General features: G+C 42.0%; 1 protein-coding gene across 3 annotated transcripts in view; it reads right to left on the bottom strand.

The window, feature by feature from the left end:
- Positions 1 to 15,867, bottom strand: part of prkcbb (protein kinase C, beta b) — an 81,339-nt gene that overhangs the window by 14,125 nt on the left and 51,347 nt on the right. For all 3 annotated transcript variants that reach the window (XR_005896327.1, XM_041062105.1, XM_041062104.1), the window contains exons 10-16: positions 10,123 to 10,296; positions 8,173 to 8,264; positions 7,135 to 7,197; positions 6,672 to 6,810; positions 5,948 to 6,028; positions 5,228 to 5,335; positions 842 to 982 (exon numbers count right to left, since the gene is read on the bottom strand). Coding sequence is in view for 2 of the 3 variants with exons in the window: in XM_041062105.1 (XP_040918039.1) it covers positions 842 to 982; positions 5,228 to 5,335; positions 5,948 to 6,028; positions 6,672 to 6,810; positions 7,135 to 7,197; positions 8,173 to 8,264; positions 10,123 to 10,296 (798 nt within the window). In the remaining variant the exon portion in view is untranslated. The remainder of the gene's footprint in view (positions 1 to 841; positions 983 to 5,227; positions 5,336 to 5,947; positions 6,029 to 6,671; positions 6,811 to 7,134; positions 7,198 to 8,172; positions 8,265 to 10,122; positions 10,297 to 15,867) is intronic.

The following is a 15,867-nucleotide window of genomic DNA, read 5'->3' as shown; positions in this document are numbered from 1 at the left end:
AGGCTGTGTGAGTGTGTGCACATATTATGGTTTTTGTGTGTGTGTGTGTGTGTCTGTGTGTGTGAGAGAGAAAGTCTTAGTATGCAATGACATTCTGATTCGAGTTATGATCAAACTAATTTTATCATAGCAAAACACAAACACACAATTGTTTGAGGTTACTTTTGCTGACATTGTATAGACGTGCGTTTGTTCCCCGGAGGTTCGGCCTAAACTCAGTCTAACCCCAGTGAAGACAGAAGCACTTTCAGCTCATGCTGAATGAGACTGCACCAAAATTTTGTGCCTTAGTTGAAACAGCTGAAACCAACCAGACTAATGAAAATTCAAAACTGGTCCCAAAAAAAAAAAAACAAAAGAAAAAAGTAAAAATCATCATCAGCATCTGGGTCTTTATCACTGTCTTCAGCATCTTTCTCCTCCAGCCCCACATTCATCACTGCACCTTTATCAGCATTATTACCTTCACAACCACTGTGATGAACATTCCTGGTACTATTACAGTCACCACACCCGACCTCATCACCACACATTCATCACCATCATCATCATCATCTCCTGACTTACCTGTGTACATTGTTCCATTCAGAGGACGGGAAAGAGACAGAGGCGTCACATTGAAAGTGAAAATATGACAGACTATAGACAGAGGAAGTTAGAATGAAAGAAGGCAGTAAATGTTTTCTGCAACCACAACGCAACGTCGCTCTGAGCAACGTCCCCACCAGGAATTTCTGGCCTCAGCTGTGGCGGGCGACTTTTGCGTTTTTACCTCGTGCCACACACGTGAACTGTACATCCTTGCTTGGGGTCAGGTCGGGTTAAGTGCGGTCAGACTTACGGCTCTGGGTTTGAATGGCGGCTGCACCTCCTTGTTCTCCAGTTTCTCCCAGTCCATGTAGCGGAAGAAGCTGTGATCCCTGATGTCTCTCTCCCCCTCCGGACCACAGCCCAGCCGTTTCGCTGGATGCTTCGTCATCAGCTGGAGAAGCAGAGAGATGAGAACAAATGATTTCCTTTCTTCATTTCTTCCCTCAACTAAACCTTCCTGCTCTTCATGTTTGTTTGTATGTATGTATGCAGCTGTTGCAAACACTATTTTTTTCTATTTCCATCACAACCTCTTTCTCTTTTTCCTTTCTTTGCCATCTCCTATTCTTTCCAACCTCCGTCATTAACGTCTGCACAAAACCTAGTGACTGTCCATGCAAATAGTTGTTGCAAGTGCCGTGCTGCTAGTGAGGCTGAAAAGTAAAATGAGCTGCTTAGTCATTTCTTTCTTAGCTCCTTTGCCACAAGGACATATATGAGCATCTATCCAGGATATATGTTCACAAGTAGCGACCCGTGACCAGGTACGAGCTCCGCTCCACTAAATTTTAACACAACATTAAACACACAGGGTTTCATGATTCACTCGCTTGCAAGAATATTTCAGGATGCTAATGATTTGCTCACTGACAGCAGGCTAAATGCCTTTAATTATTTTACACTTTAATGATGTGTTGTGTCTTGACTTGTACCATTTTCATAAACAAAGCAGTAGGAATAATCCTGAACTACAAGACAGGTCTGTATCTGAGCTACACTCAACAGTGTGCTGCTGCGATGCCCCATACTTCCCCTCTGGAATCATTAAAATTTCATCTCATTTATCCCCGTCTCTTTCTCTCAGCGTTTCCATCCATGATTCCCCCTTTCATTTATCTCTGTTTATCACTAAACATCATTACTAGTATTATTATTACTGCTTCACCTCCATTTTTTTTCTTCGCTTCCTTTTACCCATCCATCCGTTCTACTATCTATCATGTTAGATGCCTCTCCCTCGGGACCAAATATAAGCCACCAAGCCGCTGCCTGCAGACAAATGAATAACTGTTGTTATTTTTTTCTCTTTCACCGCAGCAGTTTTTCCACAGGCGTAATTAAGGACCGTTTATGATGTCTGTCCACACAGAACCTTAAGAACAGCATCAGGGCCACTGACGTCAGTGTGAGTGTGTGTGTGTTTGTGTGTGTAGGTGGGGTGTGCCTCCCTCAGGAGCAGCAGTCATAACTCATTACATTACAACTAAAATAACATTTTCCACGGGTCAGTCAACCTTACACTGCCCATACACACATGCACATATGTGCACATACAAACACACTAGCTGCTCAGAGATAAGTGCATGGGCATCTACACACAGACACACACACAAATACCTAGATTAACAGAAACAAAAAATTAAGAGTTAGTCAAATAAAAACAGTTTGTTTGGAACAGTTTCCTCAGAAGTTCTGATAGTGTCTCACTCTATCTCTCTCTCTGTCTTTGTATGCATTTCTTGTGCTCGCTCGGTCTCTAACCACACTTTTCCTGTCTACACTGATGACTGTCCATCTGTCTTCCTCCTTGTTGCTGACCTGTGGGGGTGGAGTGGCCTAGAAGCGTGAATGTTTCTGACTGACTGACAACACGTTGGTGAAATGAGTGTGCTGGACAGTTCCTCATCCCCATCAGTGTTTCTAGATTTAGCAACTTTTAAAGCACCTGTAAGCCACTTTATTTAACAAAACAAAGCAGCATTGAGAGAGGTAAAGCCGAACATTCAGTCAAACACAAAGCAGCCAGACTGAAATGGAATGGCCTACTTGTTTCAGTCCCTCAGTATCAGCAGGCTGCAAACACCGTGCATCAAAACTGGTCTAGTGGAGTTTTTCTACTGGAAAACTTGTTTCAGATTTTTTTTTTCGCAACTGCGTTTCCACATGTGCAGGCAAGCTACGTGTGCCGGGCTGTTTCATGATCATGAAACCTCAATACTGAACATCACTGCATGTGTGAGGACATATCTGGACAATTACTCTGTGCTGTAGAGTCGTGAAGCAGAAGATGGCCTGTACCTAACACTACAGCACTACAGAATATAGTAGCAGCTTGTGTATGTGTATGTGTGTGTGTGTGCGTGTGCGTGTGTGTGTGTGCGTGTCCCATTGCTGGCTATGAAATATGGATGCTGGTTAGGGTGGAAGCAGGGGAGTGGAAATGTCTCTGATCACTCCCTCTCCACACATGTGCTCACACTGAACCTCACTACTGTAGTTCTGACCTCATGTATACAGGAGTTAAACTCTTTAATTCCAATCATCCTAAAGGAAATATTCAACTTGAAACACAGATAACCAGCAAAAAGATTACAGGTATATATACATCATGTAGTTTTGCAGGAGCTACAGTTCAACTTGAAGCCAGAAAAAAAAGTTTTCAGTGACCCAAACACCAAGGCTCATTATTTTATTTTCATTGTAATGTTACTTTGCTACTTTGCTACTTTGATATTATGCAGAAAATATATATATATTTTCAAGCACTTTAAATTCTGGTTTAAAATCAGTTTTACAGTGACATTTGACAATCGTGCTGGAAAAAAACAGGGCAGGGGAACCAGTGTCTCTGTCTCTATTTCAGCAGCCTGACTAAAACAGAAACACCTACTCCAACAAAATACATCTGTAAACCTGAATTACAGCAAACGCCATCATTTTCAAAGGACAACAGGCTATTTAAGCTTGAGTTTGGCACAACGCCGCCATGTTCACAGGCTGCATTGTCTTCGTTGCAAAGAACTTAAAAATTAACTTTACACAGTCTTTTTTTTTTCAAAATGGAAATATCTTGTAGTGTTTAAAAAGGAAAGCTCAGTGTAGCCTTCACACACACACACACACACACACACACACACACACACACACACGCACACACACACGCACACACACATTCATGCATTGAGTTAACCCAAGCAGTGCTGGCAGGGCACAGTGGGAGCTGTGGGGGTGGACGAAGGCGAGCTTTCATGCTCCACTGAAGATCCACCGTTGTAGCAGTACAACCGAGTAATCATCACTAATACATAACACAGCCTGTGTATGTGTGTGTGTGTGTATCACAGTGAACATATTTGTCATCAATTTGCCTATGAATGCCTTTGCCTTTAAATTTAGTACGAGGATGCACAGTCTGACTAAAGTCATCTGCATGTATGTGAGAATGTGTGCGTCTTAATTCATGCTTCCACTGTATGTTGATGTTAATATGTTTATGTGTGTGTGTGTGTGTGTGAAGTTGTTTGTAGGTTAATGTAAATTCTATGTAAGGGTGGAGCTTTAAAGATGATTGAAAAAAAGGGAAAAAAAAGACGCAGAGCGCCCCCACTTAAAAAAAAAAAACTGTCCCTACCATATTAACTGTCTAGTTTCTGTAAGTATTTTCCACGTTTGTACGTGTGTGATATACAGTGAAGGGGAGGAGTGCTACTCCGCAGCACTAAAGCAGAACTCGGTTAGGTCCTGAATGCCGATGAAATCACTAGAGAGAGATGACCTGCTGTGTATAAAAGGACTAAATGTATATCTAAACCTTCCATGCTTCGGCCTGTGTGTGTGTGTGTGTGTATAGTCTGTCGTGGCTAGTGAAGTGTAGAGTTAAGAGATGAGACAGAGAGGTGGTGGTTTGATAGAGAGATCCTTCTCCATTTATAGTAGTAATCAGCACACTCACACTCACACTCACACACACACTCACACACACACACACACACACACACACACACACACACACACACACACACACACACACCAGTCCGGCCCAGTTTGGAAGTGTCAGGGCATCATTTGGTACTGGCCGCTTTTTTTTTTCTGAAGAGGAATTTCCACAGCCAACTGAGCACATTGCACAGGCTTAGGCTATTAGAGCAGTGCAGTGTGTGCGTGTGTGTGTGTGTGTGTGTGTGTGAACGTGCACTTGAGAGAGAGCAAGAGAGAGAGGGAGAATGTGTGTGTGTGCATGTCTGATAGAGAGGATGTACAGTGGGGAAAAAAGCGAAACAGCGGCTTAACAATGAACACTGCAGAGAGAGGACAGGAGAGGAGAGCGCTATGACAGAGAGAGTCAGAGAGAAGGGAGCAGGACAATGTTGTTTCACTCCAAATAAATGTTCCCTCACAATGGCTTTTTAATTATGCAGATAATTTTGATGTCCCTCTCTGCCTCCTTCTCTTCCGCTCACCTCCTCCCTTTTCTTTATTCTTGCTTCCTTTCCTTAAATTTAATACTCTCCCAGTTCCCTCTTTTCTGTGTGTGTGTGTGTGAGAAAGAGAGTAAGTGAGAGAAGAGGAGAAGAAGGGGGGCAAAACAGGAAGAGCGTGTGTGTGTGTGTGTCTGAGTGTGTCTGCGTACACTCACCCCTTTACAGATAGCGACGGCCTCCTTGGACATCGACTTGGGATAGGAGACGTGATGCTCCATGATGGACTGAAATAACTCATCCTCGTCCTCACCATCAAATGGAGGCTAGAGAGGAGTGGAGGAGGGGGGAGGAGAGGAGAAGCAGAGGGCAGCACAGGACAAATACAGGATATTTAAACTGGATCATTAAAGGCTTTTTTTTTTTTTTTTTTTGTCTGAACTCCTTTGAATCAAAATACTGCAGGCCCATAATACTCACAAACTCACAATATCCACTCCAAATGAGATATCCAGGATTTGAAAATGTCACATCTACTCTTTACAATTATTAATGCCAAGAGAGAAAAAACTCATTAAGGGATATAATTTAATAGCTAACCTTTCATTACACACAATGTCAGATTTTAAAGGCTACCATCATGAGTGTTTGTTTTTCCTCACATTCAGTCATGAATACAAATGCTGATGAGAGGAGCTTGACTCACACATTCATGCCATTTCAAAAGGTTGTTTTATCTCCTTTTTTAATCTGAGTTTAATAATATTGTTTATAAAGCTTATCTGATAATAAACCCACATAGGCTCTCTCTCCCTCCCTCTCTCTCACACACACACACACACACACACACACACACACACACACACACACACACACACACACACACACACACACACACACACACACACACACACGCACACATCCACACACAGACCAACCTGTCCAGCCAGCATCTCATACAGCAATACTCCAAAGGCCCACCAGTCCACAGATTTACCGTAAGGTTGGTAGGCTATGATCTGAAATATAAGAGACTCAATTCAGAAAAAATCATTACTTATCACTTAAATCACTGAGCGAAGGCAAAAGGCAGAGCATGGGAACACCTGTTAAAGCACAATCTTAAATACGTCAGCAAAATCCATTTAGTAGGTAAATCTTACCAATATACGAAGAAACCTCTAAATTATTTATAATAAATAGCAATTATTAAAATAATTACAAGGAAAAGGCAGCAAATCATCACTTTCGAGAAGCTGAAACCATAAAATTTCTGGCATTTTTACATAACAATTGATTATAATAATAGTTGTCATTCATTTTATGTCAATAAAATAATCAATAAACCGACTAACAGTTTCTAACTGTCTATGCTTTTGGTAGTTTAATGAATAGCAGAGCCTCATATTTTATAACTAGCAGCTCCAGCTGTCAAATAAATTTAGCTGAGTAAAAGAAAAAAAAGCCTTATGAAAGGAGGAGAAGAATAAACAGAAAATCCAGAAGTAGAAGTTCCTCAAATTTGTACTTAAGTACAGTACTTGAATAAATGAATCTGGTTACTTTCCACTACTGCAGTTTGTGTTACAGTGTCAGTGCAGGATTCAGCAGAACATTATATATGAACAGGGGCACACACACACACACACAGATCCACTTTACCTCAGGAGCTATGTAGTCTGGTGTTCCACAGAAGGTCTTGGTGGTGACTCCATCATGCATACTTTCTTTACACATGCCAAAGTCTGCTATCTTAATGTGGCCCTCACAGTCCAGCATCACATTGTCCAGCTTTAGGTCTCTACAGGGGAGTAAAACAGCAACATGTTTTCTATATAGGTTTTTTTTATTCTGTAGTTTTCTTCTCTCCAGTCTCCCTGACTCGGTTTAGGTGGTAGGGCGACAGTTACACCGAAGCTGACGACAGATGTGATTCTGATTTTAGTTTGGAGGGATCTGCACCATTTGTGGGGGTGGATTCTCGACTAGGTATTATAAACAGCCAAAGACTGCTTATCTTCAGTTGTTACTGATGGTGAGTCACATTGTCCAAAAATGTGATTTAATGTGTAAACCTGTGTTGGTGTTGTACACTCAGTGTGTGTGTGTGTGGAATGGAGTTTACCTGTAGATGATGCCCTTTTGATGTAGGAAGAACAGACCAATGGCTATCTCCGCAGCATAGAATCTGTACACATATACAAACACAAACACACACACACATACAAAGAAACAAGAGTAATTAGAAAGAGGCTGTGGGAAAGGACAGGGGGTGGAAACAGAGGGATAATTTGTGTGTGAATGTGGGTGTGTGTGTCAGCATAAAGGTCAGCACTGTCTCTTCAAGGCCAGAGAGCAGCTGATAAGATCAACAGGAGGAGTCTGGACACATTGACCACGCAGTCCACTGCGTCTGTGTGTGCGTTTGCATGAGCGTGCACAATCCGTCTCTGTTTGTAGAGTGCATGTAAAAGATGTCGAGAGGCATTCTGAAGGTGTGAACAGCGGTGTGGAATATGCGGGGGCTGTTCAGAGCTTGTTTTATCTGATCTGTGATCAGAATGACGTCCAGAGGGGAGAGGGGCGTCGCTGCAACACGGCTTTAGATGTAAAACGTAAATACACCGGACAACACGATACAAAAGACACTCAGACATTTGTCCAAGGCATCATCATCCACAGAGCAGAACACTGTCTGATAAATAAATCAAACACAGTAGAACAAGTGAATGGCCTTAGATAAAAGAGTTCCTCACCCTGTTCAACTTGCCCTTCATCCGTCTAAACCTTCTGCCAGATGGAAGAAACTCTAAATCCTTAAAAAGCAGACGAAGGGCAAACTCTCCCACAGCTCTCACTTTCCCAACAGCCCACTTGTCAAATATGTCAGCTCACTGGTTCGGCTTGAGATAAGTGATCTCGCTGGCCACCTCAGTGGTTTTGGAGTTATTCTACAATACACTGACACAACTCTCAGGAGCTGCTGGATTACTTCCTGCGTGCATTGGGGGCAAACACCATATTTCGTCCCCAGGCTCCACTCAGATTGTTCATCCATCACCTGAGCCAGTCAAACTGCTGATGGCTTATTTAATATGATTAAAAAGAGAGTTACTAAACTGTGAAACACCTTGTACAAATGCTGCTTTGTGTGTGTACTCACACAGCATGGGGCTCTTTGAACTTGCCGACCTGCTGGATCTGATACATGAGATCTCCACCGTTTATGTACTCCATGACGAAATACAAACGGTCCTACAGAGAGACAGAAGGGCAGAAGGAGAAAGAAAAGTCAGAACAGCACATGTTCGTATGAGCAGGCAAGAAGTCACAGAGAAACATGACAATAGTGAGAAAAAGAGTGTGAGATACTGTCGAGAGAGGGATCTTTCAAAGGCAGGTAGAGAGTGATGGGTCAAATGAGAAGAGATTAAAGAACAGATATAGGAGGTGAAAATGGGGGGTGGAGGTGGGGAGGGGGGGTAAAAGACAGAGACAGAGGAAGAGGACAGTCAGAAAGAGGTGATTGGGTTGTCATCAGTGCGTCCAATCAGTCTTCAACTGCGGGAACACAGCAACATCAATTTAAGAGACAGTTCTTCTCCATTATCTGTAGAAATTGCCAATAAGGTGCAGTGTGTGAGAGAGTGTGGAGGGATTTGGTTTGTGGCCCTGTGTTCTTATGTGTGTGGAGAAAATACTGTGGAGCTGTGTGTGTACGGACTTTCAATGTGTGTCTGTGTGTGTGTGTGAGTGTATGCCTGCCTACATTGCTCGATATGCTTATGAGCAGTTGTTTGTGTGCAATATGTGCTCCATGTGTGTCTACAGTGTACTGTACTGTATGCGTGAATAAAATATATTTGTGCGTGCGCACTACACATCATATACAGTATGTACAGTACGTGTCTATGCATGCATGTTATAATTGCCTTTATGTGTATGGCTGCCTGCTAAGTCCCACATGAACGAAAGCCTCTGGTCAGAGAATTAGTGCTGAAGAGGATTAACACACTCACTTCTAGTTTGTGTGTGTGTGTGTGTAGGTCAGGTCAACTTTATTTATCTAGCCTTTAAACACAACCTCAAACTAATGTTTACCGATCAATGAAAACAAAAATGTTTGCGTGTGTTTATGTAACGTGAAAGTAAATGACACGCACGCAGTGTATGAAACTGGTGAGCTAAATTTACTCCTCTGTTGACTCATCTTCATATGGATTATATGTCAGAAGATGAGCATGAATCAAATATGAATCCAGTCTGTGTGTTCTGGCTGTGAGCTGGTGACAGCAGGCAGGGTGGCTGCTGTGAAGACCACGGTACTCCACAGCAGTGCCGCTGTGCCCTTCAGCAGGACACCGCACTGTGGCTCACTTCTGATCAAATATAATGTGAGCGAGTGTTTGTGTGTGAGCGAGTGTGTGTGTGTGTGTGGGTGGGGGGCTACGAAGACGGTCATGTAATCTTGCAAGGAATGCAGAAATTGTGAAACTGACAGATTTCTAGTTTGTGCTTGTGCATTTTTGTTTTTTTGCACGGTTGAGTTCACACAGTCACCTGCAACAACAGTTAATAAAATTCTAAAATAAAGTGAAAACTGAACTGAGATCTGTTGCTGTCTGTAGATTCTGCCTGCTTCATTTTGTGATATCAGGTCTAAAATCTACATGTGCCAGTGCTTATGTACATGAAAACACACAAATACACATTCCTCCCACTATGAGCCATTTTTAACAGGAAATTAATAACTTTCTCATATGACACCTACATGAGTGCCTATAAAATTTTTTCACCTGTTGGATTATTTTTTTGGAACCTGTTTTCACTTTGCCATTGGTTCTGATCAATGTCAAAAAGCCACATTAAATCCCCTTTGATTTAAGTGGACATGAGAATCAGCCATGTGGAACCTTACTAAGCCTAAATAACTTAACCAAAATAATTTTATCAGCTTAATAAAAAAATTACCCAAACCTCCACAAAGAAAATGCCAAGAGACAATTAAGTAGTTACAGTACATAAAAAGTATAACTGCTGTATTTTTTTTCAAATATGAAAATGTTTGATAATATATTATACGAAGGCTGTGAGAACATGTCAGCCCACCCACCATGGTCTGGAAGGTGGAGTGCAGTTGTGTTAAGAACGGGGGCTTTCCAGCCAGAGCTAACACTCTCTTCTCCACCATGGTGCACTCCACGTCATCGTCCTGGATCACAACGTCCTTCTTCAGGATCTTTATAGCATACAGCTCTTCTGTCCCTTTACGCTCTGCCAGCATCACCTAGAGAGAGAGAGAGAGAGAGGGGAAGAGAGGGAGAGGATATATGGGAAATTCATGGAAGAAAAATTCATCAATATTCAAAAATCTTTTTGGCACGTAGCTTCTCTCATGTACTTTAAACCAGTATCACCTTGGGGAGGGGGCACGGAAGGGAGGGTGGGAGACAGATAGGGGAGGCAGGGAAAGCAGGGGAGACAGGGGAGGTACTTCGAGGGGCAGGGATAAAGGAGTACAGTGATAAAGAAAAGCTTCTCTGACTGTTTTAGGTTAGACAGTCAAGGCAGAAATAAAGATAGTAAGGACAAGAGGGAGGGGCAGTGAAAAACTGATTCATCATTCTTCAAGATGTCACCTGAGGAGAGGGAAACAAGGAGCAACAGAAAGAAAAAGGCAGGCGATTAAAGGCTCCTTTACATAGTGTGGTAACAGCTATCTAGCAAGTTTACTCCGTGTCACTCTGTGAGAGATAGGTCTAATAAAATCTTGGTCACATTTTGTGTCAGACGGCACGGCATCAATCCTGAGAGACGAATGCCCGGTGAATCGTAGCACGGAGATGTAAATAAATAAATGTGAACTGACATGTCATCAGCTTGCGTCATCCCTTTGTGATGCACTCATGTTTTGAAAATGCAACAAAAATAAGAGGACAAAAGACAAGCACTGTTTTCTTTTAAAGGGGCTCTCGAAGCAATTTAGCATTCACAAAGTTGCGGACCTCCAAAGAGAAATGTTGACTAATAATTACAGAGGAGGGTCCCATCCAATCAGAAGTCACTTTATTTACACAAAAAGCTCAGACTATCTCTCTTAAGGTAATAGACATGTGACTTCTCAAAAGACTCAAAAGAGACACATAAAAAAAAAGGAAACAGAATCAAAGCAACGGGTGCACCCTTGTGACATAAGAGCACATCTTAACATTTAGTACCAAGAATGGTTCAAGCTTCAAAAATGCTGACTCATACAATGCTGGATCCTACAGTTTCTATAATGGTGCTCTACGGTGTCTTTAGAAGGTTGGTTTGTAGATGTGGATTGTAGGAGCAGTTGTATTGTGAAAATTTGGACCTAAATTTCTGACACAGTCAAAATTTTGACACAGCCCAAAATTTCAGCACCGGCAGCCTGTAATTGTTCAGTGTATAAGGGCCTTAATTAGTCTTTCTAGAGAGGAAGAAGAGAGGAGAGGGGGAGGCAGTGGATGGAGAGAAACCCAGTCAGACAGAGCAATAATTTCTTGTGCCCCAGTAAGATTTTTATTCTGTTTGGCTTCTCTTTGCTCTTCACTAACATGAGGAAAAAGTCAGAATAGAAAGACGGAGCAAGAGGGGTTTATTTCACATTCCTTCTTCAGGATCTTTAGGTCACACAGTTGGGGGGAGGGTGGAGATAAAGGAAGCTGGATGAGTGAAGAGAGAGGGATTAGAAAAGAGGGAGAAAAACTGAAGGAGGAAGTGAAGGGCGGGAGGAGAGGAGGGACAGAGGGAAGGACTGAGAAAGACACTGGCAGCAGTCCAGCCATTGAGAATCCTTTTGAATCCTATTTAATTGTGAAAGTCTGGGAACATATGTGCTTGTAATCACACCTGTGAAATACACACACATACACACAAACACAATACACCAAAAAATAAAATTAGAAACATACAATAACACAGAGCATGGGCGGTAGTTTCATATGTTATCTGTGGCTGCTGATTGATGCCAAGAATGCACCCACTATAAGATGCCTCTGCATTGCTGTGTATATGAGAGTTTGGCTTGTGCTTGTGTGTGTGTGTATGTGTGTGTGTGTGTGTGTGTGTGTGTGTGTGTGCGCGCTCAGCCGTTAAAATGTCTTGTAGCCAAGGTCAGGCTCATGCTGCTCTCAAACAGAGGAGTAAACGTTTCTGTCTCGGTTTCCTCTCTCAGGTCTCTTGTTCACCGTATCCTGTTCTCCTCTCCTTTTTCATCACCATTTCTTCTCTTTGGTTTCCACATTTCTCTCCTCCCTACTTTTCTTTCCCTTTCATGTCTCCTCTTCTTTCCTGAAGAATCCAGCAGCTGCTGGAAATAGCAGGCTAAATGTGGGTCAAGTCTCATCTCATGAAAGTTGAAGCAGCCTTGTGACCAGGTCAGAAAAGTTCAACTCTCTGGACTGAAATCTCTGTGTGTGAAGGAAATATATGAAAAAGCTTTAAAGCAAAAGTTCAACATTTGGGGAAATACAATTATTTCCTTTCTTGATGTGGATAAGAAAACAAAATCCAGTCACACCTGTTCAATGTAAGACCATAGCTAGAAAATGTTTAGTTCAGCCTCGTATAAAGACTGGAAATGGGGAAACAGTCTGACTATGTTCAAAGGCAACAATCCCTGCATACCAGCACCTCTAAAGCTCATTGTTGAATCCATTCCAAGTGTACTGTAGAAATATGCCGAACTATTTCTTGGCCCGTAGCAGTAACATGCTGGAGGTTGCACCTCAAGGTGACGACAGACTAAACAAATCAGACAAAGTCAGTTCATTAGTGAGCTGTAGAGATTTTGCTACGTACAGATATGACAGTAGTATAAATCTCTTTTTCTAACTTTCAGCAAGAAAACCAATAAGCTAATTTCCAAAAATGTCGACCTACTTTTGCAACTAAAGGCATGGTTTGCTCAAGAAATGACACTCAAACCATTTGAAGCTAAGGCAGCATACAATGAGATATAATAAAATAGGTTAACTTTATAGATTTTAAAGCAACACTGAACAATGGGAACATTTAGACAACTTAATTTGGATTTTAAAAAGCTCATCTCATGTTGAACAACGGTTACAGTGCCAGACAGCTAATAAATGTCTCTATAAAGTGCTGCAGACGGATATAGAGCAAGATGTCTCATTTTCAATTTCCATATGTGAATTATCAGCACAGACATAGGATCATTTCCACATGTTCGGCTGCTCTGCTGAAGCTTGTCGCCTGACCACATAGCTTTCCTCTTCCTGTCGTTCTAAAACTAATAAAAGTGTTAACGTTTAATCTTAAAATGAGGATGCAAATGAATAAGAAGAATGTGGAGGAAAAACAGCTGAGCTCTCCATTATACAGCTAGTATGGTGTGTAGATGTAGATTCCACAAGGCTAATTGAGTTCTGGGACCTCAACAAAGGAACTTTCATCTAATCGCATTTCATATGTAAGCCTTTTATTATGTTTCCTTTGTTCATTCAAAACACAGGGTGAACCTCGTGAGTGGAAAAAATTTGCAGCTGCTCAACTGCCCAAGTTCAGTAGAGTTTTATTGATTTATGGATGTGTTTAATGCATCATTCCTCTGGCACAGCAAGACAGACCACTGTTTAACCAAAATGCCACAGGCCTTAATCTCCACAGTCAGCTGAACGACTGTATGTGTGCAAACTGCAACATTTGCCGTCAAGCATCTGTGAGCAACGAGCAGAACCATTATCTGTTATAAGCTGCCGTAGATAAGTGTTGGCTAAAAGATGTAAATGGGAAAACATATCACACTCATTATTCTCTCCAAACCCGTCAAGAATACAGCGGTGAGAGTGACCTTATATCCACTTCCTTCCCTCTGAGATCAGAAACTTAGCAGCTTTGCTGTTTATTTCTTATAAATATTCAGGTATGTTAATATAGAGGGGTTATTGGGTTCAGGATTCTACAGGGAGAGCAGCACAGATGGACAAAAAGCTATATTCCTGTGTGTGTGTGTGTGTGTGTGTGTGTGTGTGTGGGTGTCTGTGCGAGGGTGTCTGTGCGAGGGTGTGAATGTGTGTTTGCACAGAGGGCAGCCACAGTTCAAGAATGTGCAGTGCAATATTCACCATTAAAGTTTTGATATCTATTGAAGCTGGATGTATGCTGGTGGTGTCCCAAAGAGTTAAAAAAAAAAAGGAATTGTGTGAGAAAGTGTGTGTGTGTGTGTGTGTGTGTGTGTGTGTGTAGTCACCCCATATGGTGGCACTGTGACTCTATGTAAATACAAACTCTATAAAGTTAAAACAGAGAGGAAGGACACCATCTGGCCTGAAGCTCATTTTATGCAACCGCAAGCACAAGACCAAGAGCACAAGAGGGGGAAGACATCAAAAATCAAAACGCCTCCGCACACAAAAGACGCAAATAACACCAGCAACAACTGTCCATGGTGACAAATGTAGGAAGACGAGCGCACGTTGTTTTATTAATTACTTACTTATTATATTAATTACTTTTGTGTTTTGCGTGTAAGTTTAGGCATTCAGAGTTACACGACATGATCTCGTCAAGGGGCAGCATCAGGCCGTTGTGGTCCCAGTGTCATTCATAAACTGGCTGCTCTACAACAGAATGAGTTGTGGTGTGTGTCACTGTTGGCCCTTTTATCCAAGAAAGTTGTTCAGGGTCATTTGACAGAACAGCAGTCCCGAGGATATTAACTGTCATATGTCGTAAATGATGCCAGTGTGTTTTCTCTGCTGACCTTGCACAGTGAATTTACCCAGGGAAAATAAATGAAACCACACTCTGCTGCACTGCATTATCCTGCACTATGTTTTATTACGGTGGGCTCTGTAGTATTCTTCTAAACTGTCATATATCATATAGCCCATGCAGCCATTATTTCCACTGAGACAGTGTGTATTTCATGTCCAACCCAACAGAGATTGTCACTGTTGGTCACAGTGGGACTGTTTCTGCTGCTGTAGCTTAAGTTAACCAAAACATACACAAGTTTTTTTTTTAATGAACCAATGTTTGACTGGCTGAGGTTTGTAAGCCCCTGATATTTTGTTAATACCACTCCTAAATCAACCGTAGCCTCAGTAACACTCACAACTGAGTGGTGCTTTGAGCAAAGTTACATACATGGACATGTATGGTTATAGCAGAAATCTAACTGCACAGATGTGTGCTGATGACTGTACATGAAGCACTTACATGCTTGTGATGGGTGAATGGAGACATGACAGTACAAATCAGGCTAAAGCATGTGCTTGCCTGTGTTTGCCCATGAGATACCATTGTGTGTGTGTGTGTTTTTACGTCTGCGTGTTACCATCACACTGTATGAACGTCTACAGTGGAACGTTAGCAGCAGCTTTGTGATACAGATGTCCTCAGACACTGAGGCAGAAAGCGCAGCTCTGAAGGTACCTTACTCCCACGCACACTCAGGACCCATTAAAATAACACACACATCACGTGAGCTCCTGTTTGTGCATGTGTGTTTGTCTCTGTCTCAAACATACTCAAACAGCTATGCACATATTATGTGTGTGTGTGTGTCTCTTTATTTCTTAAATCAGCTGGTATTCAAACACACAGCAGCTATAATTGAGCTAGTATTCACAGAATTTACTGGCGTGTGTGTGTGTGTACATAGTATAGGCCTAAATGAAGAGAGCCTGCACATGTCTGCACGTGTGTGTGTCTACATTTTGTGTTTCTGATGGAGGTATGTAGTCGTGTGTATCTGAACATGTCTCAGGAATCTGCATGTATGTGTGTGTGTCTGGTATTCCGGTAACGATCGAGCCTTGACTCAGTCTCTCCACGTTGACGCATCAGTGTGGCTTTAAATGCCTGT

The sequence above is a fragment of the Toxotes jaculatrix genome, chromosome 18, assembly GCF_017976425.1.
Source record: "Toxotes jaculatrix isolate fToxJac2 chromosome 18, fToxJac2.pri, whole genome shotgun sequence".
Taxonomy (NCBI): Eukaryota; Metazoa; Chordata; class Actinopteri; family Toxotidae; genus Toxotes; species Toxotes jaculatrix.
The sequence above is the reverse complement of the archived record's forward strand: the minus strand, read 5'-3'. Positions and strand labels throughout refer to the sequence as shown.